A 25,661-nucleotide genomic window follows, 5' to 3' on the forward strand; every position below is an offset into this window, starting at 1 on the left:
GGTCGACGATGGGTGGTTTTGCGTGTTGATGTGGCGGCGTTATTTACACTGTAAAGATACCCACCTGGTTGTGAGTTGACCGATTTGTTGTTGTGAAATATAGCCGCAACCCTTAACATAGTATCCAACCAATAATGTTCCGAATAAACTGGAGCGTCAAACTTTTTCGACCCAAGACTTTTCCTGTGTAAGAACCTAGGTTTGCCAAGGGGCTTAGGCATGCTTGGTTTGACCAATAATATTTCGAATAATATGGAAAGTCAAGCTTTTCTCAACCGAAATTGTCTCCTGTGCAGGCAGGGAAGTTCAAATTGCACCAATAACATTTCGAAGAAAACGGAGCGTCAAACTTTTTCGACCCAAGATTTTTCCTGTGCAAAGAGTGACGGGCCTAGTGATATTTAGTTTCACCAATAACATTTCGAACAAAGTGGAACGTCAAACTTTTTCCGAGCACGTTTGGCACATTTGGCGGACGCCAAATGCCAAATCGAACTTGCCTAAATAGGTTGTCAGCAATGCTTGAATCTACGTTATGGTAGATACCCTACCCATCCTTGAGGTATTTTGACCACCTGATTGGTCCTTATATAGGCGCTTAGGTAGATAATTGCTCCAAGCAGTTGGTTTGTTGCGGAACTTACATGGACTCTGCTCTGTGCTGTGGCTATAATTCTTTTGTATTTCTACACATATCAAGAGGACGAACTCCCGTATATGCTTTTGCTATCTCGGGAGTATGCTGCACTAGTGCTGCCTGGAAAGCGGCCACCAAGTGTCAAGACAAACCCTCCGAGGTCGCAGAATTGCTTGTACTTTTGTTCCCAAAATTCTACTGTTCTTCTTCTAGAAACGGCCTGATACAGGCCGCGCCGGGCTGCGATAGCGATAGCGAATGAACATCTAGGGCCTTCAAAATAGACGCTACACAGCTTCCCATTTCTATTTTACCCTCGAATGGATCCTTTCATGGACCTTCCGATCATTCTGCCTGGAAAACGCCTTGCCGCAGACGGTGCATACAAATGGCCGGTAGTTCGTATGAGTCCTCGAGTGAGATCGTAAATTATATGCCCGAGTGAATCGCCTGGGACAGATGTGACATTGGAAGGTGGCAGGGTGCTTCCGCCTGTCATTTACCCTCGCTTGTTCTTCATTTGGATCAGAGACATCCGGAAAGTCAGTCATGCCCTTGCCATGCTCCTCCATCATATGAAGTTCAAGTTCTCGGTTTGACACGAACGCAAAGGTTTGCCTGTGGCATCCTGCCTCGCTACAAGCAAATGTCTGATTGTGCCGGTCGTGATGTGCGTCCCGCGGCGCCTGCGATGCGAAGCCATCGTAAAAGTGCGGGCAGTATAGCTTGCTGCACTTGAACAAGTTCTTGCCATAATAGAGCTCCAGCTTTTCCATCGAGGCCTGAGCTCGGATCCGCTCGAGGACCCTTCTGATATTGCTCGTGATATCTGGAAAGTCGAGCACGGAATTGTTGTGGTCATTGTTGGCCTCTGAGATGGTGAACTGTTTCCTTGACCAAATGATGGCCTGAGCCAGAGATTCAAAGGACTGGAAGTGGGCGATAGGCTTCAAAAGCATGTGCATCCCTGTTGAAATGGGAAACTTGGGGGCGTTCTGACGGTGGTGCTGGTCCAGAAAGGATGTTGCCACCTCTTCCAGATCAGTCATGTCATCCTCACCGTAATTTCCTCCCTGGAGCCATGCGGTCAGATGCCACACCCAGCTGGCGACAGCGTATTCATAGAATGCGTATCCTCCAGCCAGGAGAGAATTGCTAAGCTCTTGGTCGTCACGATGGGGATCCATGCCTGGGAAGTTGAGGTACGCCATGCTGCACAGGCAAAGATCCAGTTCGATTCGAGCTGGGTCGAATGCACTGTGGCTCATGAGGAATCTAGGACAAGTGAAACGTTCATCAGCTCTAGAAACCTCAAGTGGCATTACTCCGACTGAACTTGGACAGCAGGTAACAGAAATATTGCAGGACGCTCCAGAACTTACCTCTTGACAGTCCCGTGGGGGGAATGGCGCAGTGGTTAAGCGCCATGGCTGTTACTTGAGTAACGTAGGTTCGAATCCTGCTCCCTCCACCTCCTCCCCGCTTACCCGTGGCAAGGATAACCCGGCTGGCTATCGACAACAACCACCCGCCTGTGCCGTCGAGCCCACACTTGTTGGGAACTTCGTCTCCATGGCTACAAACGACCGACAGCTCCGCTGTTTGGACACAGGCCCCTCTCGATGAAGAGCCGTCAACTGCCGTCAGACGAATCCTCCGTGCGCCTGAAGGCACGGGGTCGCGTCAGTGAACAAACCTGTAAGCAGGACCGGGCACGAACCCGGTCAGGCTCGATTCGCTTCTATGCCCTTGTTTTCCGCTGTGTAAATAGAGAAAATAGAAAAGCGCGCCGAGATACCCCTCGGGAGGTTGCTAACGGCCGGCTAATGAGCCGGGCCGAGCCCGGCGTTAAATAATACTACTACTACTACTACTACTCTTGACAGTCCCGTGCACAAACGACACTGTCTGGTCTGCGCGCACATCAACAAAGGATGCGCAATGGTCCTTGGCAGTACCTCGTAGGCGACCCTCTTCGGTGTTGATTGTCTCGTCGTCGAGGTTTATGGAGTATGATGCCTGAATCTCATACCATCTCAGAGGCCTTCGGGCGACGGCAATCCAAGAAAGAAGTTTTTTCGACGCGTCCTGCTGGTTTGCGGTTCCCGTACCAATGATTCGCAAAAGTATCCGCTCGTATCTACAAGTTGAAGAGTTAGTTTGGTACGAATCGAGACGGAGAGTAGAAAAGGAATCTGGAAACTGACAAATCTTCGAGATCTTTCGGAAAGCGGTCCTCTCTCCACTCATCCAACACTGCCTGCCCCGACGGCTGATTATACAGCTCTTCAAAGACACAGCGGGCAAAGATGAACATCCCCTGGGATCTTGCAGCGACAATCTCTGTGAAGTCCAGATTGTGTTTCTTGACCGAGTCGAACCGACGCTCGATCTGGCCTTGCCAATGCTTGGAGAAAGCCTTGATGTCCTCTAAATTGCTTTCCGGAGTGAGTCTCAGTGTTGAAAGCGACGAAAGGTCTTTTCGGCCGACTCCATCATCCTGGCTGATAAAAAGGCATCGGATCTCGTCATACTTGAGACGAGGCAGCCCCTCAACCACCTCTCTGTACCAGCGACATATTTCTTTGCGCTGGTTTCTGTCACATTCGTCAATGCCATCTAGGATGATATACGTTTTCCGGCTCCTGAGAGCGACAGTGAGCAATTCTTTGGCAAGCTTCATGTCTGAGAGTACAGCCTGTGGTGCTTTCCCAGTCGGAGTCGACATTCTGTGCTCGAGGTGTAGGAGAAGGGAGTCATCTTGGGCGAGAAGCTGGGCCAAGATTGAGCGTGCAATGGCGACAAAATCTCTTGTTGCCGGGTCGCTCTCGTTGCAGTAAAAAAAGGCCACAGAAATGTCTGGGAGCTTCCTGGCTTCTTCAATGATGAGAGAAGCCAGCACAGATTTGCCTGTAAGATTGATGAGTGCTAAGTACCTGGACCCTTTTGTGCTGGAGGTTGATGGGTAAAAAGGATATATTTACCTGAGCCCGGCTTGCCATTGAGCCAAAGTAGCGGAGTCTGGCAATACATGGGATCGAACCAATGCTGAAACAGCTGCTCCTGGAGAAGCCAACTGCATGATTGCGAGCTCCAAGCCCTGGCGTCTACACGTTGCTCATGAACTGCCTCGACGTCTGCGCTGGACAGCCAGCGGAAAACGACTTCTCTGCGACGCCGGTTCTCTCCATCTTTCAGTTCCTTGAAGTATTTTTCGGCATTCGCTCGAATGTTGAGCACCTCTTCGAACTGGGTGAGAGACGCTCGACTTTCGATGAGTCGCCTGTGCCGACCCAGATTGTCTTTCAATAGCTTTATTTCTGACTTGAAGCCTCCCCAGCTCGCGACAAAGAGCTGCTTCCACACTGGACTAGGACGTTAGTTTCATTGCTCGAGTCATTTAGAAAAAGACGCAAACTCTTCAGAAGGGTCGCCATCTCTCACTCTTCTTGCGAAAATACCGCAAAGCTAACAACTGAAATCGTAGTATGTCTTCGTAGATGAGTACGAGCAGCTGTCTCATGTGGGTATTGACCGAATCCTGGAACAGCGTCTTGAAGGACTCCAGAAGAGGAATTTGTTCCCCTATCTCCTGGTAAGTGTCTAAAAGCGAGTTGAAGGCATCGGAAAAGTTCGAAGTGATCTATGGAAATGGATTATAATTATTAGCTTGAGAACATTTTCCTTGAATTTGGGTTCAGTGTTTGTTATAAGGGGAAGGCCTGATTCAAAATTACCATGAGGAGAAATTTCAGAGGCCCCTATGGGTGAAGATTAGTAAATATCAGTTGCGATCCGAATCCTTATTTATTTTATGACTCAGAATGAGGAGAACTGCTTCTGCAAGCATACCCATACAAAGGCCAAAATCTCGCTGACGTTGAGAAAGACCTCGACGACCTTTCCGTACTCGATCATTGTCTTGAGGTATGGGTCGATTCTGTTGAGATAGAGCAGTTGCCTCTTGCCCTCCTGCTCTTTCTGAATTCGTTGGAGCGCTATTTGGACATGTTCAAGTCCGCTGCCTCGAAAGTAGTCGAGTTCTCCTGCAGTCAAATTTGCCTTGAACGTGTCGTGGACGCGTCTGAACTCGGCATCCATTGTGGGAATATCAGAAATTCCGGCGAGTATCACTTTTTGCAGATAACGATAGATAAAAAAGCTTGATTGAACAAGTCTGGGTGTAGTGGCAGACGATTAGAGGATAGGGACAGCGGTGAGTGAATTCGATGCTGCGGCAGCCTGACCTCTTCTGTGAATCCTTTTTTTTTTTTTTTTTTTTTTTTTTTACCTTTGGTAGCATGGTACTATTGCACTGCCACTTGGAAGAATCTGCCCTCGGGCAACTGCGACCAATGGTATTCGAACCCTCCTGTGCAAAATGGTTTTGTGCGACCTTGGCTGCATAAGAAGCTAAGAGCTGAATGCACAGCCACACCCCCAGAGCACCTGCCCACCTGGACGTGCATGCCCGCTTCCGTAAGCTAGAGAGCGAGCCTAATGACAAAATATTTGCATCAGCGACCAGTTACCCATACTATTCTTCAAACCTGCCAGACAGCAAATGGCATCGGTCACTCCTGATTGTGCAAAATGAATCAATTCAGCATCGAGAGTCCAAAGCGTAGAGCTGAAAGCTCCCAGGGCGACAGTGATTGTCACTCAAGCAAGCGCCTTGCGACAAACATCAATTTTGGGGCTACCGCAGATTTGGAACCACGGAACGTCTGGGCGGCGGTGGATGGTGCATCCTTTGCACAGCAGGGACCCCAAAGGGAGGCTACGCAACTGGATGCATCCTTGATCAACAACCATACAAATCACTCCCCGACTGCCTATGACACCTTTGCAGCAGCTTCGCACAGCAGTTGCGGAACCGAAACTGGCCAAGATAATATATGCTTTGGAATGGTGGGTGCTTTCACTTCCCCATCGAAGCACTCCAAGTAAATGACCGTGTTTACAACAGCTCCCGGGCATTGAGATACAAATTAAATGGCCTTCCACTGAGAACAGGGTTGCTGAGAACCTTGACGGTGTCAACTTCTTAGCAGTGATACTGCAGCTGGAGTGAACTCATGGCCTCATTTACAAAGATGGGCGGGCCGTCGGTGTGCTCCACAACAGCGCATTCAACGTCTTGTCGTCTTGCGTAACGAGGACACCAACATGCGGCATATTCGCCTGGGTGTTGGCATCCGAGTGGGTCTCTTGCATGGCCGAGGCGAAAGATTCGACCAAACTCAAAAAGGGACTCATCATCAAGATCGACCTGGTGCTTTTCGGCCCCAGAAGTTCCGGCGATAGTGTGGCGGTCGATCTCGGGAGTCGCCGATATTATCTTCAGGAGCCGCATCAGCAGTTGTGTCCTTACCCCTACGAGAACCCTCAGTCCCTGAAACTGCCCTCTACGCTCACATTCGATGCATTAGAAACCTCACTGGATGTGGAGAGGCAACTTTCATATGGACTTGAACAAGATGAAGACGAAGAGCTGATTGCCCAAGCAATGCCCGACGGCTCGAGCACACAGCTCAACGAATTGATCCAGAACATTGACAGCTTTCTTGAACTCCTCCCTGCAAAACCTATCACTGCATCGGCTGGCAGTGACTCGCGCATAATTTCTAAACTATTCAGGTACTTTTTCGGCCCTACGAGACCTTGTTGCAATAAATTGGTATTGACTCTGCCCATTTCAGCCATCAAAACGAAGCAGTGGGCTGGATACTGCAAAGGGAGGAGCATACACCCGGTCAGAATGACTCGAAGCTATGGGAAATGAGCATCCTTCCATCAGGAGAGTTGTGGTATGTTCTGGACACTAATGAGAGATGGAGGAGCGAATGTTTTTCAACCCGTGAACTAATCACGAGCGTGACATGGCTGTAGCTACCAGCATGCCATCACTGGCGCAAAGAGCAAGAATGCAAAGGACTTTAAAGGAGGCATATTAGCCGACGACATGGGCCTTGGAAAAACATTTACGACTTTGGCGGCAATCGTCTCGACACTTGATCGTGCCTCTGAGTTCGCCGCAAGAAGCAAGACCCCAGCAATCGCTTCCAGAGCCACCCTGGTAGTAGTTCCCAGCGAGCGTAAGCAGCACGAAACTCGAACCTTGTTGAATGTTATTCAGAAGGCTGATAACCCGATCAAGTTCTCCTTAACACATGGGCAAACGAAATCGAACGGTATGTACTTTTTTGCAACACAGAAATCTAGAGGGGCTGCTGACAGGTTGTTATCCAAGGCATTTCTACCCCAGGTCAGTCCGCTACGTCAAATATCATGCCTCGGGGAGACGCGATCTTGTCGGCACAATCAACCAGCAAGATGTAGTTCTCACAACTTATGGCACAATCATGGCGGATCGCCGTGGCGCCAACAGCATTATCCACAGGATCAATTGGTTCCGGCTGGTTCTGGATGAAGGCAAGTTCTCTTGTATCTTGTGCAAGATTGCAATTAGGATAGGCTTTGACACGGGCTTTGTTGCACACCTGTAGCACACTTGGTTCGCAACTGGGGATCCAAGCAGTTTAACGCGGTACACTCCATTTCTTCGCACATCCGATGGTGCCTGACCGGAACGCCGATTCAGAACTCACTAGACGACCTCGGGGCCCTGATCAGGTTCCTCAAAATGCCCATCTTCTCCGAGCCGGCGACCTTCAGGCGATATGTCGGCAAGCTGCAACGTGACAAGGCTCATCCGCAGGGGGCCTTTACCAACCTTGGGCTGATACTATCCAATATCTGCCTGCGTCGCAACAAGGACATCATGCCACTGTCCCAGGGACAAGTGTACGAATACCGCAAGCCAGAGTTTACTCCCAGGGAACGAGAGCAGTACCACGCTTTGGAGCTTGCCTGCAAGCGTGCCATCGCCATCAGCGGCAAGAGGACCAGCACTTCCTCGGCTGACGGCGACCATCATACCGTCATGGAGGCACTGCTCCGGCTCCGCATCTTTTGCAACAATGGTGCAACGGCCAAAGCCTTGGACTTGGCTGGGTTCATGACCCGCGGGAACAAGGCAGGGGAAAAGTCCTCAAAGAGTCTGCCGGATGAGATGCTCAGCTTCATGCAACAGAGAGGTGAGGCAATGTGCTACTACTGCTCTGTCGGCATCATCGCGCTGGGTCCAAGTACAGTCGGAGACGACAACTGCGGCACGGACGTGGGCCAGAGTGTCGCGACTTTGACGAGGTGCTGGCATCTGGTCTGCAGTGAGTGTGTGCAGCAGTATCGCAGCGGGCAGGTTGAGGGACAGGTTTTTGCATGCCCCCTATGCAATGGCAAACATGGCAGCGAGAACGTGTTTGACGAAAACATTGAGCCAAGCGAACCGCAACTGGGTCTTCAAACGCCGGCAGGTGGTCGTTTGCGACAATATCCCTCAAAGATCACGGCGCTTGTGAAAGATGTGAGGGACCATTCCCTCACCGACAAATGGTATGTTGGACACTGACACATGCATATATCTTGCTGGCCAAACACATCACTAACACGTCTACAGCGTCGTCTTTTCATTCTGGAAAAAGTCACTGGACATTGTGGGCAGCGCGCTGGAGGCTTCCGGCGTAAAGTATCTTCGAGTAGACGGAAGCGCTTCGCCCAAGAAGCGAAGCAACATCCTCTTGAACTTCCAAACTCGCCAGGCCTGTACCGTCCTGCTGATTACCTTCTCCACCGGCGCCGTCGGGTACGTGCATTTTCCCACCCCCTAAATGACCTTGGCCGAGGCTGCTGGAGGCCTAACAGTGCATGGTCCTATAGGTTGAACGGCCTGACGGTGGCAAACAGGGTCCACATTCTCGAGCCACAGTGGAACCCGGCGGCCGAGAAGCAAGCCATCGGCCGGCTCCTCCGTCTGGACCAGTCGAGAAAAGTCACAATTGTGCGATATGCAATGGAAAAGTCTATAGAGCAGGTATGAATCCGTCAATTTGCCTCGAGACGCATCGACCGTTGCGGGGAGCTCTTTATATACAAGAGGAAAATTGCTGACCATGATCCATCCCCAAAGGCCGTTCAAAAGAGACAGCTGCGCAAATTTCAGCTCGCCGGTGGCGGGTTCTCCAAGCAGCTTAGCGTGGAAGAGAGGCGTGCCCTGAAGAGCGATCAACTTCAGGAGCTCCAAGCTTATTTCGATAGCGAGCAGTCTGAGGATGTCATGCAGGTGGAGGCCTAGTCTAGACCTAGTTTGTAAGCTGGACGGCGGTCCAATGCCGCCAGCAGCAAGACCTCTCAGAAACCTGCTTGGTTCTTTCACCCTGCAATGATACTACATGTCTGGAAAAACGCCTTGATCCATGCCGAAAAATGTGCCGCACCAACCACTACGAGTGGCCGCTGTCGCCGAACCAGCTGGAGGGAAAAGCAAGGGACGAAAAGAACAAGGCTGGAACGGTCTCTTCAGGGTCGTGAATGCCGGCAGAAAAAGCCAGACCGGATACCAGAATGGCAACGCGATCAATTCGTGTCAGGTAGCGTATCATCTGTGCGGGAAGCTGAGTTGAGTACCAAGCTTAGCATTGTCTGTTGCATCAAAGCGTGGAGGACAGCTTGTCGTAGTTCCAAAGAGAAAGAAACAAAAAAAGAGGTGGTTCTGCCCAGCGAAGCCGATGGTGCTTTCTTTTTCCTTGTCTTGTCTCGGCATGTCATCGGAGAAAAGGCACATCTCCTGAAGGACCTGCATCAAAAAAGCCAAAAAAAACGCGTTTGCCTTGCGGCATTCTACGGGTGACGTGCAACCAGTCAAGGGGAATTTTTGTTTTCTGGATTGCCAAAGAGTAGGCAGCTCGGACTAGAGTAGAAATGCAGGTACCCTTGTCGCGTCAATCATAAGCACTTAGTGTAGACACCAAAAGGCAACTAACTCATCTGTGTACATACGTACGTATGGCATGCAAAGAGGGGCCGTTTAATCAATGTCAAACTGCCTTCAGCCGGAGCGGGCCGTGTCAATCGCAATCTGGATCTGGATCTGGATCGGACGTTGATGTGCACACGTGCCAGACACAAAGGTCTCGGACATGTCGGGATTAGAGTTAGGGCTGTCTTTGCAAGGCACGTTTTTTTTTCGCATGTCTTGGATTTGTAGATGGAACTTCGTGGTAATTAGGTATGGGTGAAATGTTGACTTGGGGGTATAGACTCAAAATACGTAATTGCTGCATGTCTTGGCAGCCCTGGAGTACTTGCTCCGTAAAAAAGTCGCGTCGAGAGTAAAAAAGGCAAGCTAATGCAGGGGACGAGGCCAAGGGAGCACTCGGCTAGTCCTAAAATATCCTTCAGCTGGAATGTCAGTGCATCCATCAGCTGCCGAACCATGGATGCAAAATGGATGGTGTGCTCATCTCAAGGTGCAGCTCATGTGATGCGGGGGGATGCGAGAATGGCATGATGACGGGATGAATCTTGGCTGCCTTTTGCAGAAGATCGTCCAATGATTTGCTTTTTTTATACTGGGGTATTCTGTGTTTTTTTTTTTTTTTTTTTTTTTCGTTCTCGTCGGATTTTGGACACAACCCACAACAAAACGGACAGAAAAAAAGCCGTGTAAAAGACTAAAACTATCAACAGCAAGAGTGGCCCAGTGTTTATCAGATATGAAATAGTCGCAAACCCAAAGCCCGACCAAGGAATGAGTAGAATTTACCTAGATCAACGCTAGACGACAAGATGGACGGTGCCTAAACTTGGTAGTCTAGCTGCCACCAACAAGCGAACTATTACCCCTGGTGCGCAGAACGGGAGATTGCAGACGTCGTAATTGGTCAATCGCTCGATCGCCTAATTTTTTGTGTTCGTTCTGCACACTGTGGTCTTTCAGCCGTGGGCTTTTTTGCCATTGCTTGTTGGCCGCCGCCTCTGTAGCATCCTACTCCATGAGTATGGTCTGCCCTGAATTGCTGCTCGACCCTTTGAGGACCGAGACAACCGAGACAAGGAAGGCTTGCTAGGCACGCCTGAACAAAAGAGAAGAAAATAAAAAGAAAAAAAATAAAATAAAACCAAGCAGGGCAAGCTTGGTTATCGTTTATTTTGCAAGCCTTGTTCTTGGCGCCAGTGTTCCGGGTTCCCGAAAGTGCACAGCAGCTGAACTGAACCAAAAACGTTTTTGTTTGCTCTTTTCGCTAAGCGACTCGGTGTGTCTCTCCCAAGCCCGACGGGGGAGGAGAAAAAAATATGGTTGTGTTTTTCGCTCCCTTCCTCCTGCCCCCAGATCCTTCCGAGTCGTGACTCGAATTTTTTTTTTTCTATTTTATTTCATCAACCCTCCTTCCCTTTCTTTTTTTGGTCCTCCACAACCCACCCCCGCATCGCCCACCGCGTCATTTGGGATCTTCGGTAAGACGTCCGCAGAGGAGGCGCAGTCTTCCGGTCCCGTCCATTCGTTCTCTTTTTGTACTTAATTTTGTCCTTTCCGACTCGCTCTCTCTCTCTCTCTCTCTCTCTCTCTCTCAATAATGCATAGTCACTCATTCAGTGTCTTGTCGGCCCTGCTGCTGGCCTCCACAGCCGCCGCCTCGGGCAGCTACGGTCAACCCGGCAAGGTCGAGGTTCCAGTCGTGACGGTGGTTGTAAAGAGCACAATCACGACATGCACGCTGCCCAAGACACCTCCTCCGCCATGCTCCAGCAAAGGTAGCTCGCAGGGCGGGTCTAATAGTGTTGCCACACCGTCTGGAGGCAGCAACGGCAGCCCGTACGGCGGTTCCAGCGCGGCGGCCACATTGACGTCAAAGTCAACTGGACCCTCCAGCATCCCGACCTACTCGGTCCCTGGCAGCAACTCAACCATCAGGACGAGCCCTGGTTATGGTAACGGGACCACCAGTAGTACCAGGACAGCGACTGGCACATCTACCTCGGCGTCGGCCACGTCGAGCTCGACCAGCTCGCCACTGACGGGCTGCGGCAGTGACTCGTACTGGCTGGCCAATATCAAGCACCAAGGTTTTGCCCCTTATGCGCCGAACCCGTCAAACTACACCGTGTTCCGCAGCGTCAAGGAATTTGGCGCCAAGGGTGATGGCAAGGCAGACGACACAGTAGCCATCAACCGCGCCATCAGCGAGGGAGGTCGCTGCGGTCCGGGATCGTGCAACTCCACCACCACCACTCCTGGCCTGATCTACTTCCCCCCTGGTACCTACCGCATCACGTCTCCGATCATCAACTACTACTTCACCCAGATTTATGGCAGCCCGCTCTGCATGCCCGTCATCAAGCCGAGCTCCAACTTTACCGGCGCATGGGTCCTCGACGCCAACCAGTACCAGGCCGGCGGCAAGCTGGGATGGGGCTCTACCAACGTCTTTTGGAGGCAGGTTCGCAATCTGGTCATTGACATGACGGATCTGCCTGTGGCTGCCGATGTCGCCGGAATCCATTGGCCGTCCTCGCAGGCTACCAGCCTGCAGAACATCCATGTCAAGATGGCCAAGGGCACGCAGACCAAGCACTTTGGAATGTTTATCGAGGAGGGATCTGGAGGCTACATTGGCGACATGGTGTTTGAGGGTGGCCTGGATGGTATCCGGGTCGGAAACCAGCAGTTCACCATGCGCAACCTGACTTTTATTGGCGCCCAGACTGCCATCAAGCAGCTGTGGAGCTGGGGATGGACCTACTCGGGCATCACCATCAAGGATTGCAAGGTCGGACTGGACATTTCCAACGTTGATACCAGCACTGGCCGCAACCCCGTGGCATCAATCGTGTTTATCGACTCGGAAATCAGCAACACCCCGATTGGAGTCGTGACCAGCCGCAAGCCCCCGGGACAGCAAAACAATCCCGCACAGGCAAACACGCTCATCCTCGAGAACATCCGCCTGTTCAACGTTCCCACTGCAATCAGCGGCCCCAGCAACAGTGTCCTCCTTGCCGGCTCAGCATCGTTCACAACAATCACCGGATGGGGCCAGGGTAACCGCTACACTGCTTCTGGCGGCCCGACTGCTTTCCAGGGTCCAATCACTCCTTTTGCCCGTCCTGCAGCCCTGACTGCGGGAACCAACTTTTATGAGCGCTCGCGGCCTTCATACGCCGAGGTGCCTGCCTCGCAGTTCTTGTCGGTCAAGTCCGAGGGTGCCAAGGGAGACGGCAAGACTGACGACACGGCAGCCATCGCCGCCGCTGTCAAGAAGGCCAGCTCCTCCAACAAGGTCCTCTTCTTTGACTACGGCATGTATGTCGTCAGGTCAACCATCTACATCCCCGCCGGCATGCGCATCACCGGCGAGGCCCTCCCTGTCATCATCTCCGAGGGTGAGTTCTTCAACTCGATGGCTTCACCCAAGCCTGTTGTGCAGGTCGGCAAGCCAGGTGAGACGGGAGCGGCGGTCGAGTGGTCCGACATGGTGCTGTCTACGCGCGGACAGCAGATGGGCGCCATCCTGATCCAGTGGAACCTCGCATCCACCACCCCATCTGGCATGTGGGACGTCCACACCCGCATAGGTGGTTTCGCTGGCTCCAACCTGTCGGCGAAAGAGTGCCCCAAGACGCCCGCCACCAAGATTGACGCCAAGAACCTTGACAAGAAGTGCATAGCCGCCTTTATGTCCATGCACATCACCGCCTCCGCATCCAACCTCCTCAACGAGAACTGCTGGCTCTGGGTCGCCGACCACGACGCCGAGCGCGACGCCGGACTGGTGCAGATCACCGTCTACGCCGGCCGCGGCCTGCTGGTCGAGAGCAAGGAGGGCAAGATTTGGCTGTGGGGAACGGGCGTCGAGCATCACCAGATGTACGAGTACCAGTTTGTGTCGACGCAAAACATCTTTGCCGGCCAGGTGCAGACGGAGACGGCCTACTACCAGCCCAATCCCGACGCATCCATTCCGTTCCCCGTCGACAAGGCATTTTCCGACCCGACCTTCAAGACTGGCCAAAGCGGCTGGGGCTTCCGGGCCGCCAACAGCAAGGAGATCCTGGTCTACGGTGCGGGGCTCTACAGCTTCTTTGACAATTACAACGTGACGTGTGCGCAGGAGGGCCAGGGCCAGACTTGCCAGACCCAGATCATGGACGTGGACAAGAGTTCTGTCAAGATGTACAACCTCAACACCGTCGGCGTCGGGTCGCAGATAACTGTAAATGGGGTGGATGTTGCGAGGTGGCAGGATAACAAGAACGGCTTCGTCAACTCGGTGGCCATCTTTACTTCCTGATCAGGAAAGGCTATAAACCTTTTTTTCCTTTCTTTTTTTCTTTTGTGTGTTATAAAAAACCCTTTTTGGAGACTATGGGATGGTAGCTTTGATTACAGCGCAAATAGTAATTACTTTGAGTTAGGTTATGTGCATATCTGCTGTGTGCACGCAACTGCTGTATGCAGCCAAGCGGGCTGCGCCTCGGTTTACAGCAAGGGTCTGGGGTCGAAAAGAAAATCAGCACTCCTGTTTTCTCGACAGAACATGGTGGATACTTGATTGTCGCAAGTTCGCGCACATTTCTATCGCTCAGATTTGGAACAAAACAATATCCAAGCATTTCCAACTGCCGTAAATGCTGATTGAGATAGTGGATAGGACCCCGCCCTTGCACGGAACAGCTTCCTATTAATATGATAGTACAACCGTAGATTTATAAGATGCCCTTGGGAAATAAAACTGATTTATTTACCAACGCTGCTCTCAGCAATGAAAGTATAATGCTTTGCCAGCACCGCAAATTTGATAGCAGCATTCCTGATAGGATAAAGTAGGTGCAGTTTCCACCGTTTTGAGCTTGTACCAAAACCTTTCCTGGCAGCCAGGTGTCGGGGCATTGGGGCGACGTAGCCGAACTAGCCCGTGTACCCAACCAATGGACAGAGCCTTAAAACGCTTACATGTTATTTTACTTGTGTTCTTGAGCTCTTTATAATAATGCAACCGGATGTTTGATACATATCGAAATCTGTGCCTTGAGACAACTAAGCGACCGTCTTTTGATAATATAAGCGTTCTGTTTATGTCACCTCTAATTTTAGAAATATTTAATGTAGAAGGTACGTGCTGTTTTTATTTTTTGAAACCTAAATAAACTAACTGTAAATATGTGGTAAAAGCCAGTACATATGTAAAGTTCTACTGAGAGAAGGTAAATTTATATTTGGACTTTGATATAATCTTTTGCCAGTTTTTTATCTATTGAAATAAATGTCAGACTTTTGAAAAGCAACTACCTGGTTATATATGCGCGCTAATTCTTATTAATATTGGACGGTTGGTCGGGGCCCCATCCAGTAACAATATTGCGGAAAAACTTTTTGGGATTTATCCCCAGCCAAACTCCCCCCAAATTTGTCCCATTTTATATTGCAATTGTAATTATTCCCAATTTCCAAACAACGCGCCACGCACTGTTAAATTTTAATTATATAATTTTTTTTACCGTTACCCTGTTATTTCTTTTGCATGGCGCCTTTATTTGTTACCATGTTTCGTATTAGTCTAGTTTGGCCGAAAATCACACACAAACAATACCCAGTGCAAATTATCGCTGTATAGATCTGCCAATGAATACGAATGGGTGCTTAATAACCGGAGGTGAATGCTTTTTAATTTAGCGCAATAAAAAGGAGATAATTATTCCAGGGCCCTGTTCATTTGTGAAACTTAGTTTGAACATGCCTAAAAAAGCTGCTTGTATTTTGATTATACGCTTCTTAACGCAAGCGGAAATTGTAAATATAATTAGCTAGTTTAAACCCCAAATAAAACATCGTCTTTTATATTTTTATCAAGACGCGTTATTAAAAATACACCCGTATTTTAAGGCCTTGTAATTTTCGGATTCGGACTGCCCGAGCTTTGTATAAATTCAGCCCAAAAAGTCCCGAGGAATGTGTTACGATCAAGGTATCGGGGTAGCCTGTTCTTAGGGTAAAATACAGTGGGTTGAAGCAACTGAACGTCTAATTGGGTAACTGGGGTTCTTAATAACTGGGGGTAAAATTATAATCGTTCTCAAATAAATATTGAGGTTAACTAAAATTTAATTGCTGCTAAACAATCCTAAAATCGAATTTATTTACATAATAATAAACGTACCTTATATAAATTATATCCCTCGACGTAATATGCTTAATATATTCCATAGCCGACATATTATTTATTCTATTATAATTAATATGCGATATATTAATTATATCCCTTTTTTGGCAATTACGTAATATCACGTATTTTTTCCCCTTATATAATTCTTTCCCGCCGGTCGGTAATTCCTTTTGGCGAATATCGTTAAAAGGGGTATAACCTGTCACGGCCAGGCATACATTGGAGAACCTCAGTGTATTAGGCGCTATCGACGAAAATTCTAAACTGAAGAGAAGAGAGAAATTACAATCGACGACGCGCTCAAGAGACGCGCTTAAATCCGGAGGTAGTGGATCCTTGTCCGATCCCTGGCTCGGTGTGGAGCCGAGTCGTGATTCTGAGGGTAGGTCTAGGGGCCTGATCCTCACAGTCCGTCGTAATATTAATAATTTGAAAGAATTGGATCGGGTGGAACGTAAAAAAGCAAAGTAAAAAAAACGTCGACAATTAACCGAAATTTTACCTAAAATATCTTTGGAATCGTTTTTTCCGGATTCCAATTTTATTTGGAATTCGATTTTCCCGATGGATCCTTCAAATTTTTCGTTATTGGATAAAATAAATATTTTTGCGCAACATTCCGTTAATACGTCGTTTTTTTGGTATTTTTATTTTATATTGCATATTAATCTTTTTTGTAAATTTGTTTGGTGGTATGGTTTCGAATCCTGGTCGGCCCTTAATTTTTGGAAATAATAGGTGGTGTTTTTTTAAATTGTCCTTTTTTTTGGCTAATTTGTTCGCAAATCCAATTCCTAATAATATTAGCGGAGCGGTTCCTAACAATCCTGGAGGTGGTTAAAGGGTTCCCAAATATTTTTTTTATATCCATAATTTTCCCATTTAATAAAGTATTTTATTTTGCCGTGGTTTCGTCTATGGTCGAATATTTGTTTAACGTTATAGGTGTCACGGGCAGGCAGGGCGGACAGGTAGGTGCGGGCGATCAGGTAACAGGACAGAGTATATTGGCTATCTAGTCTTCCAGGTACAGGGTAGCAGGTGGTTGTTGACGAAGACGTAGCTCGAGGAGCTACATATCGGAGACTGCAGAGATTTCGCGTAGATATACGCGCGCGAGGCGCTCGGCCCTCGCGCCTTCACGTGACAGGGGTCATGACTAAGCGACAGCCCAGTGGCTGTCCTTCAGGTCTGTGACAATAGGTTTATTTTGCGTCGATTTCGATCGTTTTTTATATATTAGTACCGTATAGTGCTGGTTCCAATAATAATATGTAAAATATGGGGTAAATTTTTATAATATTTGGTAATAATAATTTGTAATTGGTATCGCTAATTTTCTTATTAATTTTAAAAGGTCCAAACTTTTTAAAATCGAATTTGCTATTAAATCGTTATATTTTAATATTGCGTCGAATAAAATAAACGTTATTTCCTTTTTTAAAAAATGGTCCCTTTATCCGATATTAATTGGCGTATTTCATTATTTTTTCTCGTACGAATTCTAATTTCTGCTGGAATCTTTTATATAATTATCGTAATTCGTTCGTTTATTTATCGGTTCGCGGTGCCGTAATCGTGGTTTTTGGTTTTCCGTACGTTATAGGGTTAAATTTATAATTGGCGTAAAACGGGGTTATTTTGGTATTTTCGTTTTTTAAATTATTATAAACGAATTATATTATAAATAACAACCGTACCCAATTATTTTATTTATAATTTATATAACATTTTAAATATTATTCCAATATTTGGTTGGCTCGTTTTATTTGTCCGTCCGTCTGTAAGTAGAATGCTATGGATAATTTATAGTTTATTCCTAACTATTCCATTAGGGATTTCCAAAATCTTAATATAAAAAACTTGTTTTTATCTGTAATAATATTTTCTGGAAATTCGTAATTGCTAACAATTATTTGTAAAAATATATAAGCGATTTTTTCGGCGTTGCTGCTTTTTTTATATAATAGGAAATAGGCGTATTTGGTAAATTTGTCCACTATAACCAATATACTGTCGTACTTGGTCTTAATAAATAATTTTTCCGAAAAAGGTAATTTAACGATAAAATCCATTGTCATGGTCTGCCATACCTTACTGGGGGCTGGTAAAGGTTATAAAAATCCGTAAAACCTATATTTTGCGGATTTGCTTTTGGTACAAAATTCGCAATTTTTAATGGCTTTTCGTACTTTTTATCGTATTTTTTTAAAATTATAATGCTATTTTAACCGTTTTTATATCTTGGAAATTCTTTGGTGTCCGTGGGTTTTATTTCCGTGGATTTTCCGTATTTCTTCTGGTATAATTACCGTATTTGTTATTATAAAACTCCGGTATGTTAATAATAATGGTGCTAACAGGGGATATAGGGGTAAACCCTAGGTGCGGCGTGGTAAATAACCAGTGCTAAAAGCGCTAAATAATAGGTAGAAATGCACTATAATTTTGGTACTGATAAATAATTGGTTGGGGGAGATTTTGCTTTATTTCCCTTACATACTCTCCGACATCGAAGTGGGGGTCCGCACGCCAGAAAAGGTTCCGGTGCCGCGAATGAATTTCCGAAAAACTAATTTGTATGGGTTTTTGAAAAAACACCCTCATTTGCATACAAACCATCTCTGGGTTTGCATTTAAACGTTAACTTGGTGAAATTTTCAACCCGGTACAGGGTAGCTGACTCGCAGGTGCAGGGTGGGTATTAAACCCGGTACAGGGTAGCTAACCCCACTCGCTGACCTTTAAATTGCATTCCTGCATTAACAAAGTAACGGAATTCCACCATTCCCCACTCCACTTCGGCACTAAATAAAGTTGGCTATATACAAATAAAAGTGGGCTTATTACATGCAAAATAATGCATATAATTAACACCCCCTCTCTTTTGCTACTTAATCCAAAAATAAAGTCGGAAAAGAAAAGTACGTAAAATAAAACCCCCAAAACAAAAAAAACAAAAGAAATTCCCCCTTGTGTCCCAACCCAACTCGAACCCCCGGTGCGAACCCCCTGGATGAATAAGCCCTTTGTACCAAACCCCCGATTGACTGAACCTCCGAATTGAAAAAGACCCCCAGAATTGTAACAACCCCCGGATTCGAACCCACGACCTACAGATTATAACCAACGGAACTTACTACTAAGCCAGGTAGCTAATCTGGCTGTTCGTTGTTGTGGATCCCAGAAAAGTTTAATATATAGGGTAGATTAAAAATCGCTAGGTCGCCCAAAACGCGAGCTAATTAAATTCGGATTCGACTTCGGGTATAAGGTCGGTATAAGTTGCTTAATAATCAACCTGAGCAGGGTAGGTTTGGGTAGATCGGTTGGTGTCGGGCTAACAAAAATCCAATAATTGCAAACAAAGGAGAAAAATGGTGGTAGTTAGCTAACGAACTAACTAGGTGCCCTACAATTCAATAGGTAAAAACTAAGTTTACAGGGGTTTTAACCCTATAAGCTCTAAAAAAACCTTGTGAATTGGAAGCGTTAGGGGCTTTGTAAGGCCGTCAGCGGGCATTTGTTTGGATTCCAGGTATTTTAGGGTCACTAATCCTTCTGTAACTAACTCCCTTACGTAGTGAAATTTTAATAACGTATGTTTAGTACGTTGGTGGTGCGTAGGGTTATGTGCGTTAGCTATAGAGCCTGTATTATCTCCAAATATTGCAATAGGGCCTTTTACAGGTAGTCCAATCTCTGTAAATAGGCTTTTAAGCCACTGTGCTTCACGCAGGGCTTCCGCTAAGGCGTCGGTTTCGGCTTCTGGGGTGCTTAGAGCTATAGTACTAGCCTTTTTGCACTTCCACGTTATAGGGCCCCCAGATAGGGTATACAAATATCCGTAAGTGGATTTTGAATCTTCCCTAGCCCCGGCAAAATCGCTGTCACTAAAACCAAGTAATTTTAGGCCTTTAAAACCCCCAATCAAAGAGTTAGGTGGTAAATTAGCTTTAATTACCCTATTTCCGTAGCAAATTGCTAGGGATTTAGTACCTGCTAAGTAGCGAAGTAGGTTTTTAGCTGCCGTTATGTGGATTGTAGTGGCTTTCGTTAAAAAACAAGATAACCATTGAACCGCAAAACCGATGTCCGGGCGCGTTAATAGCATTAAATACATTAGGGTGCCGATAATACGCTGTAACAATTTGATTTCTAGCGCATTTACGGGTTTGCCCCCACTATATTTTAGCACACCCGGCTGTAAGGGAACAGAAATAGGTTTGCAATCAGCTAATCCGAACGTTGCTAATGCTTCCTCTATATACTGACTTTGATGGAGCCAAAGCAGGCGGTTAGGCCTGTCCCTTATAATCTGAACGCCTAAAAAATAGGCTGCAGGGCCCCTGTCTTCCAATGCGTATATTTTGTTAAAACGGGCTTTTAAATCCTGAATATATTGCAATTTAGGACCTATTAGCAGGCAATCGTCAACAAAAGTAACAATGAAATGCTTGGATTTAGCATTATAAAAGACAGCTGGATCAGAGATTAGCGGCTTAAAACCTTCTGTAAAAAGTAGGCTTTTTAGCTTTGTTTGCCATTCTCTTGGGCCCTGTTTCAGACCGTATAGCGCCTTTTCCAACAGTATAACTTGCATTTCCTTTGGATTATAGCCCATTTGCACTAAAATTTTAGCGGTAGTAGGGCTGCAAGATCTAGCCCAATCGCTAAAACCCTCTGGAATTTGCAAATAAATATCTACGTCGGTAAGGTCACTATTTAAAAACGCACCGATAAAATCGATTTGTTCTATTTCCCAATTTTGTGCATTAGCTATAGCCAATAATATACGCCAGGTGGGCGGTATACTAGTGCTAGCAAAAGTCTCGATATAATCTAGGCCTTCGACCTGTAAAAACCCCCTAACAACAAGCCTGGCTTTATACTTTATAGGCTTATTATTTTCATCCTTTTTTAATTTAAACACCGGCCGGGTAGAGATTAGTCTACGGCCTGTATGCATTTTAATTTTAGGGATAAAACGGAAGGTTTTTGCAGTAACGATCTGGTCGAATTCAGACGCTAAAGCTGCTAACCATTTAGCACTTTCAGGGCTTTTTAGGGCCTGTTGGTAGCTATTTGGTTCGCCGTCTTTAGTGGGCTTTTTCTTTGTTTTCTTTTGGGTTTGATAACAAAGATAATGCACGTAATCGATATCCATAGAATCTGGGTTTTCGAACTGCGAATTTAACTCCATATTCTGTATTTTAGGTGCCGAAAACACCGGAACTTCCGTTATTTTAGGTGCTGAATTAGGCACCGCTACCGTTATAAGCTCTGGGGGGCGAACAGTAGACTGTACAGGCCAGGGAGGAACTGTAATTGCGGGAGGTAGGGGATTATTATCCACTGGATCCAAAGTTTTGGCGCTGTAGATTTCGTCTTCAGGTTCAGAATTAGAATCCCCCTCTAAATCTGGATTTTCCCCCTCTGAAATCTGTAGCGTTTCCCCTGGAATAGCCAAATTTTCAGCGGGTATACCCTCTAAAATTTTTACGGTAGAGGTTTTATATACGGCCCGTCTGGCGGGGGCGTAAACCAACGCTGTAGAATTGGATAAATGGGCTAAAAGCCTTACTGTTTCCGTTCGGGGAGCCAATTTGTTGGATTTTTGGCGTTTTTCCAGCGGTATAATAGCCTGGCATACGGTACCAATAACCCGATAATGGCCTAAATTAGGCCTGTGTGGTAATCCAGGTTGAAATTCGGAATAAAATTCCTCGTAGGGTGTTAACTCCCTGTTAGTTACCGCTGTACGGTTAACTAAATCAACCACGGCTGACAGTAAATAACACCATAAATATAGTGGTAGACCTGCCGCTAAAATGGTAGACCTTAGCCTATCCAAAATAACCCTAACGGACCGTTCCGTTAGCCCGTTTTGGCCATGGTTGTAGGGGTTGGAGGTGCTAAAATTAACACCTTTACTTGCAAACCAATCTTGAAGCTCTGTATTTACCTCGTGCCCCCCATCAAAATGAAATTTAGTGGGGTAGCGCCCGTACGTAGCTTTTAAAACCTTAAAAAAGCCTTTAATAGCCACTAAAACCGTAGGTCCGGCTTTATTCCGTAGTGAGATCGACCACCGAAAACGTGATTTTCGATCCACTAATAACAAAAATACGGGTTTTTTATTGTGAGGGTTAGGTTTAAGGGTTACTGTATCACCCTCTATGGAATCGAGGATATTAGGGGGTGTAGGGAGTGCCCCTTTATTTGTACGCCTAACAGAGGTGGCTTTAATGCAAGTAATGCAGGTAATAGCCCTAATTTTGTCGAAATTAGGTAGACCGTCTGCGTTTTTAGCGGTCTTTTTAAGCAATAACAACCCTATATGCCCTAAGCGCCTGTGCCATAACAGGGCTTTTTGGGCCTGGATTTCGTCACAATCGCCTGTAATTCCGTCTCCTTCAGCTGTTACCCAACCATCGGTAGTTCGATTTAGGCTTAAAGGGAGGTAATTTACAGGGGCCTGCACTAATTCCGGTACTAAAGGAGGTTCTAACAACGGATTTCTTGTGTGGGAAACCCCCTCTTTTTCGGTATTAGCCCCTTTTGTATTAGGCTGCTTAAAAGGGTCATCTAGCGGCTTACCGGGCCTACGGGGCCCAATCTCACGTGGATTTTCAGGGGTTTTTGCACTAAATTTCTGCATTACAGGTAAATCTACGGTTATATCCTTATTTTGTTTGGGATTTAACACTTCCGTTACCGTATTTTCTCCCGGTTCCGAATCGGTGTAGATTTTATAGTCGTCTTGGTCTTCAGGGACTATATTATTTAGTTTTACCTCCAACGGGGCTGCGTAGCCCTTTGTAACCCCCTGTAAGGTTAGGCTAGAGGCGGTGCTATATTCACCAATTACACAGGCGTAATTCGAAACCGTAGATGTAGTATTTCGAATAAGGATATCGCACCCTTTTACCTCCAAACAGAACAAATTTTTGGCGGTATTTAGGCGTCCCCACGCCTTGCGATCCCGATCGTACAGGGTATTTTTTAATAATACGCCCCCTGTATTGTAGTGTATTAGCCCACTAACGATATTTATTCCAAACGAGGGGATATATAGCACGTTATTTAACGTAACCTCTCTAAATTCGTCAATTTTGGAGCCATACCGGACCTGTATTTTAACAGTTCCAGTGCCAATAGGCCTAACAGGGCCACCTCCGGTACCGATTTCGACTGTTGAGCCGGGGGTATAATCGGTAAAAAATTGCTTATTTGCAAAGATATGGTGCGTGCTACCTGTATCGTACAGGACCGGGTAGCCTAGCCGTCGGGGCTTAGGGTCCCTATTTACGCCGCTTCCAGGCTTCGTCTTAGCCTTAGAATTAGTTGCTAATACCTGTGGTTTTAGCGTTTTACCGGTATAATCGGGTTCCGAATCCGATTCCGAACATAATTCTATAACCCCGCTAATAGCGGAATTAACCTCCTGTTGCAGTGCCCGGTACGGTAAATTACCGCCCGAATCGCCTGCCTGTTCCAGGGCGTTATACGCTGCGCAAACGCTAACGTCACCTGGAATCGAGCCCGTAAATAACTCGAAATCCATTGAAATCATGGAAGTTCCAGCGTTCGATTCGCTGGAATTGGAGGATTTATTATCTTTTGCAATAGCCGAATCCGAATTAGGGGTTGATTTGCCCTTTTTTCGTGATTTGGAGGTGCCGTCCTGCCCATTATTTTCCTTTTTAGCGTCCTTTTTAGCGCCTTTTTTCCCTGATTTTCGACCTTCAGCCCTGTAATTAGTGGCTTTGGCAGTTGTAGAGCCTGAAATCGAATTTTCGGATATAAGGTCCGCCATAAGGTATTGCAAATTTAATCGATCCGAATTTTGGCCTATAGCCTGCAGGGCCCGTTGGGTACTGCGTTGGCGTTCGGTCCAGGTAGGGAACGTCCCCTCCAGGGCCCGTAGGTATTGATTTCGTACATCGATAGGGCTAATTTGCACGTTGGCATTCGCTAATCTAGCTACCAGGGAATTAAAACGGCTGTTAAATTCTGGTATTGACCCTCTAAATTTCGAAAAATTTAGGGCGTGAAATTCCCGATATAGCGAGTCTCTGCTAATTTCGGGTGCAACGGAATAGCTATCTTCCAGGGTCTTATAGGCCGTTACAGGGCTGGAATGCCATGCAATGGATTCTAAAGGTTCCTTGGTTAGGCTGTCTTTAATAAGCAATAATAGGACTGATTGCTCATGTTCCGGTAGGCTATAGCCAATTTCAGGGTTGGAAATAAATTCCGCAGCTTTTATAGCCCTGAATTGTACTATAAGTGCCTGTTTCCACAGGTCGTAATTGCTAGCCCCTACTAATTTGCAATTTTCGGGGAAGGAAAATACCCGTTTTGATAGTTCTTTACCTATCCCGTCACCTAGAATTAGGTTACCGGGTGGATTAGGTGGTGCGGTAGCGGTATTAGCGCTAAAAATCTGTGGGTTGGCCTCCAGATTACCGCTATTGGGGGTATTAATACCCGCAATACCACTAAAACTAGTGGGTTCACCATTTTTCAGCGTCAACAGAGATGTTAACTGTTGAATTGTGTGCTGAAGTTGATCCAATTGCGTAGTTAACGCTTTTAATTGCAGGTCTTGCGCCTGTAATTTAGCGGTTAGAACTTCATTCGGGCTGGATTCAGGGCCCCTATCCGGTGGAATTGGGCCTGGGAGGCCCGACATAGGGCTGTCTTCCATTGTAGGGTGGCCTGAATTATAGTTAAAAACTAACCTAGTCGCCTAAGGGTAAATACCCCAATCTAGGATTTTCTATAGCCGTTTGCCTTCTAACGGTTACAGGCCTATACTTGCCAAATATAGGGCTTATTGCTATTTTCAATGATCGAATCCACTGAAAATACAGGGTTGGAATCCCTAAATCCACAATTAATGGGTGCCCTGGTATTATTTGTACCGATCCAGGTGCACTAGCGATCGAAAGTTCAATTCGCTAGGTGGGTGCAGGGTAACCTGCAGGGTAATTTGCAGCGTTCGGTTAGTGGATCACTGGGCTATTAGCGGGCGAATACAGGGGTTTTGGCCCTGACTCGTTAGCGCAAACCCTAATTAACGCACTAAAAATTTGAACCAATCGCAATAGCGATGCACAACCCATAAAAACCACACCAAAAATTTTGGGATTTGCAATCGAGCGAGCGCTGCAGTGCCTGAAAATTGGGCCTGAGTCAAACGCTAATATAGCGACCCCTCACTGTAATTACAGGGGGGATAGGTGCTAACGTAGCACCTATAACCAACAATTTGCACAAAAACAGCAATATCTTCGTCAATATACGTGCTGCGGATATGCGACAATAACCAAATTAAAGCCTGAAAACAGGGCTTTCCAATAATGCAAAGTGCGCTTTAGTGCACTAGCTAGAACCTTTCCGGGCTCATAACCTGTTAATAAAAATGGTGCTAACAGGGGATATAGGGGTAAACCCTAGGTGCGGCGTGGTAAATAACCAGTGCTAAAAGCGCTGAATAATAGGTAGAAATGCACTATAATTTTGGTACTGATAAATAATTGGTTGGGGGAGATTTTGCTTTATTTCCCTTACATACTCTCCGACATCGAAGTGGGGGTCCGCACGCCAGAAAAGGTTCCGGTGCCGCGAATGAATTTCCGAAAAACTAATTTGTATGGGTTTTTGAAAAAACACCCTCATTTGCATACAAACCATCTCTGGGTTTGCATTTAAACGTTGACTTGGTGAAATTTTCAACCCGGTACAGGGTAGCTGACTCGCAGGTGCAGGGTGGGTATTAAACCCGGTACAGGGTAGCTAACCCCACTCGCTGACCTTTAAATTGCATTCCTGCATTAACAAAGTAACGGAATTCCACCATTCCCCACTCCACTTCGGCACTAAATAAAATTGGCTATATACAAATAAAAGTGGGCTTATTACATGCAAAATAATGCATATAATTAACACCA

General features: G+C 46.7%; 7 protein-coding genes and 1 pseudogene across 8 annotated transcripts; 3 read left to right on the forward strand and 5 right to left on the reverse strand.

The window, feature by feature from the left end:
* Positions 1–788: 788 nt before the first annotated feature.
* MGG_15508 (uncharacterized protein) lies at positions 789–1,914 on the reverse strand. Its single transcript, XM_003713281.1, has one exon. It carries the CDS (start codon positions 1,903–1,905, stop codon positions 943–945), a length of 963 nt encoding a protein of 320 aa, XP_003713329.1. The 5' UTR covers positions 1,906–1,914; the 3' UTR covers positions 789–942.
* Positions 1,915–2,034: 120 nt separating this feature from the next.
* Positions 2,035–4,006, reverse strand: MGG_15509 (uncharacterized protein). Its single transcript, XM_003713282.1, has 3 exons — positions 3,622–4,006; positions 2,845–3,547; positions 2,035–2,777 (listed from the first exon to the last, which is right to left on the reverse strand). Exons 1-3 carry the CDS (start codon positions 3,668–3,670, stop codon positions 2,486–2,488), a joined length of 1,044 nt encoding a protein of 347 aa, XP_003713330.1. The 5' UTR covers positions 3,671–4,006; the 3' UTR covers positions 2,035–2,485.
* On the forward strand, positions 2,037–2,108 carry MGG_20002 (annotated as a pseudogene). The gene has a single exon. The product of its transcript is annotated as a tRNA-OTHER (tRNA).
* A 52-nt stretch (positions 4,007–4,058) lies between the features above and the next one.
* MGG_15510 (uncharacterized protein) lies at positions 4,059–4,555 on the reverse strand (the record flags this gene model as incomplete). The annotated part of the gene is made up of 2 exons (XM_003713283.1): positions 4,059–4,280; positions 4,490–4,555. The coding sequence occupies 2 exons, from the start codon at positions 4,553–4,555 to the stop codon at positions 4,059–4,061; spliced, it is 288 nt and encodes a 95-aa protein (XP_003713331.1).
* A 603-nt stretch (positions 4,556–5,158) lies between these two features.
* On the forward strand, positions 5,159–9,514 carry MGG_11047 (DNA repair and recombination protein RAD5C). The gene is made up of 10 exons (XM_003713284.1): positions 5,159–5,548; positions 5,607–6,277; positions 6,340–6,447; positions 6,530–6,735; positions 6,798–6,831; positions 6,891–7,072; positions 7,147–8,095; positions 8,160–8,345; positions 8,420–8,573; positions 8,670–9,514. Exons 2-10 carry the CDS (start codon positions 5,853–5,855, stop codon positions 8,832–8,834), a joined length of 2,409 nt encoding a protein of 802 aa, XP_003713332.1. The 5' UTR covers positions 5,159–5,548; positions 5,607–5,852; the 3' UTR covers positions 8,835–9,514.
* A 1,571-nt stretch (positions 9,515–11,085) lies between these two features.
* On the forward strand, positions 11,086–14,274 carry MGG_14087 (beta 1,3 exoglucanase). The gene has a single exon (XM_003713285.1). It carries the CDS (start codon positions 11,116–11,118, stop codon positions 13,828–13,830), a length of 2,715 nt encoding a protein of 904 aa, XP_003713333.1. The 5' UTR covers positions 11,086–11,115; the 3' UTR covers positions 13,831–14,274.
* A 3,809-nt stretch (positions 14,275–18,083) lies between these two features.
* Positions 18,084–18,546, reverse strand: MGG_15511 (uncharacterized protein; the record flags this gene model as incomplete). Its single annotated transcript, XM_003713286.1, has 3 exons — positions 18,084–18,142; positions 18,206–18,274; positions 18,432–18,546. Coding segments are annotated over 3 exons (243 nt in total), but the record flags the coding sequence as incomplete, so codon positions are not given.
* Positions 18,547–25,163: 6,617 nt separating this feature from the next.
* Positions 25,164–25,626, reverse strand: MGG_15512 (uncharacterized protein; the record flags this gene model as incomplete). Its single annotated transcript, XM_003713287.1, has 3 exons — positions 25,164–25,222; positions 25,286–25,354; positions 25,512–25,626. Coding segments are annotated over 3 exons (243 nt in total), but the record flags the coding sequence as incomplete, so codon positions are not given.
* Positions 25,627–25,661: the final 35 nt, after the last annotated feature.

The sequence above is a fragment of the Pyricularia oryzae genome, chromosome 2, assembly GCF_000002495.2.
Source record: "Pyricularia oryzae 70-15 chromosome 2, whole genome shotgun sequence".
Taxonomy (NCBI): domain Eukaryota; kingdom Fungi; phylum Ascomycota; class Sordariomycetes; order Magnaporthales; family Pyriculariaceae; genus Pyricularia; species Pyricularia oryzae.

What these genes read in the sequence shown, in the direction of transcription:
- MGG_15508 (XM_003713281.1), bottom strand. Translation starts at nt 1,905, where the DNA reads ATGAGCCACAGTGCATTCGACCCAGCTCGAATCGAACTGGATCTTTGC.
- MGG_15509 (XM_003713282.1), bottom strand. Translation starts at nt 3,670, where the DNA reads ATGTATTGCCAGACTCCGCTACTTTGGCTCAATGGCAAGCCGGGCTCA. An exon ending in CAATGGCAAGCCGGGCTCAG is followed by an intron (nt 3,548 to 3,621) that starts GTAAATATATCC and finishes TCAATCTTACAG; the next exon opens with GCAAATCTGTGCTGGCTTCT. An exon ending in CCGAAAGATCTCGAAGATTT is followed by an intron (nt 2,778 to 2,844) that starts GTCAGTTTCCAG and finishes TTCAACTTGTAG; the next exon opens with ATACGAGCGGATACTTTTGC.
- MGG_11047 (XM_003713284.1), top strand. Translation starts at nt 5,853, where the DNA reads ATGGCCGAGGCGAAAGATTCGACCAAACTCAAAAAGGGACTCATCATC. An exon ending in GGTAGTAGTTCCCAGCGAGC is followed by an intron (nt 6,736 to 6,797) that starts GTAAGCAGCACG and finishes AACCCGATCAAG; the next exon opens with TTCTCCTTAACACATGGGCA. An exon ending in TTCTCCACCGGCGCCGTCGG is followed by an intron (nt 8,346 to 8,419) that starts GTACGTGCATTT and finishes ATGGTCCTATAG; the next exon opens with GTTGAACGGCCTGACGGTGG.
- MGG_14087 (XM_003713285.1), top strand. Translation starts at nt 11,116, where the DNA reads ATGCATAGTCACTCATTCAGTGTCTTGTCGGCCCTGCTGCTGGCCTCC.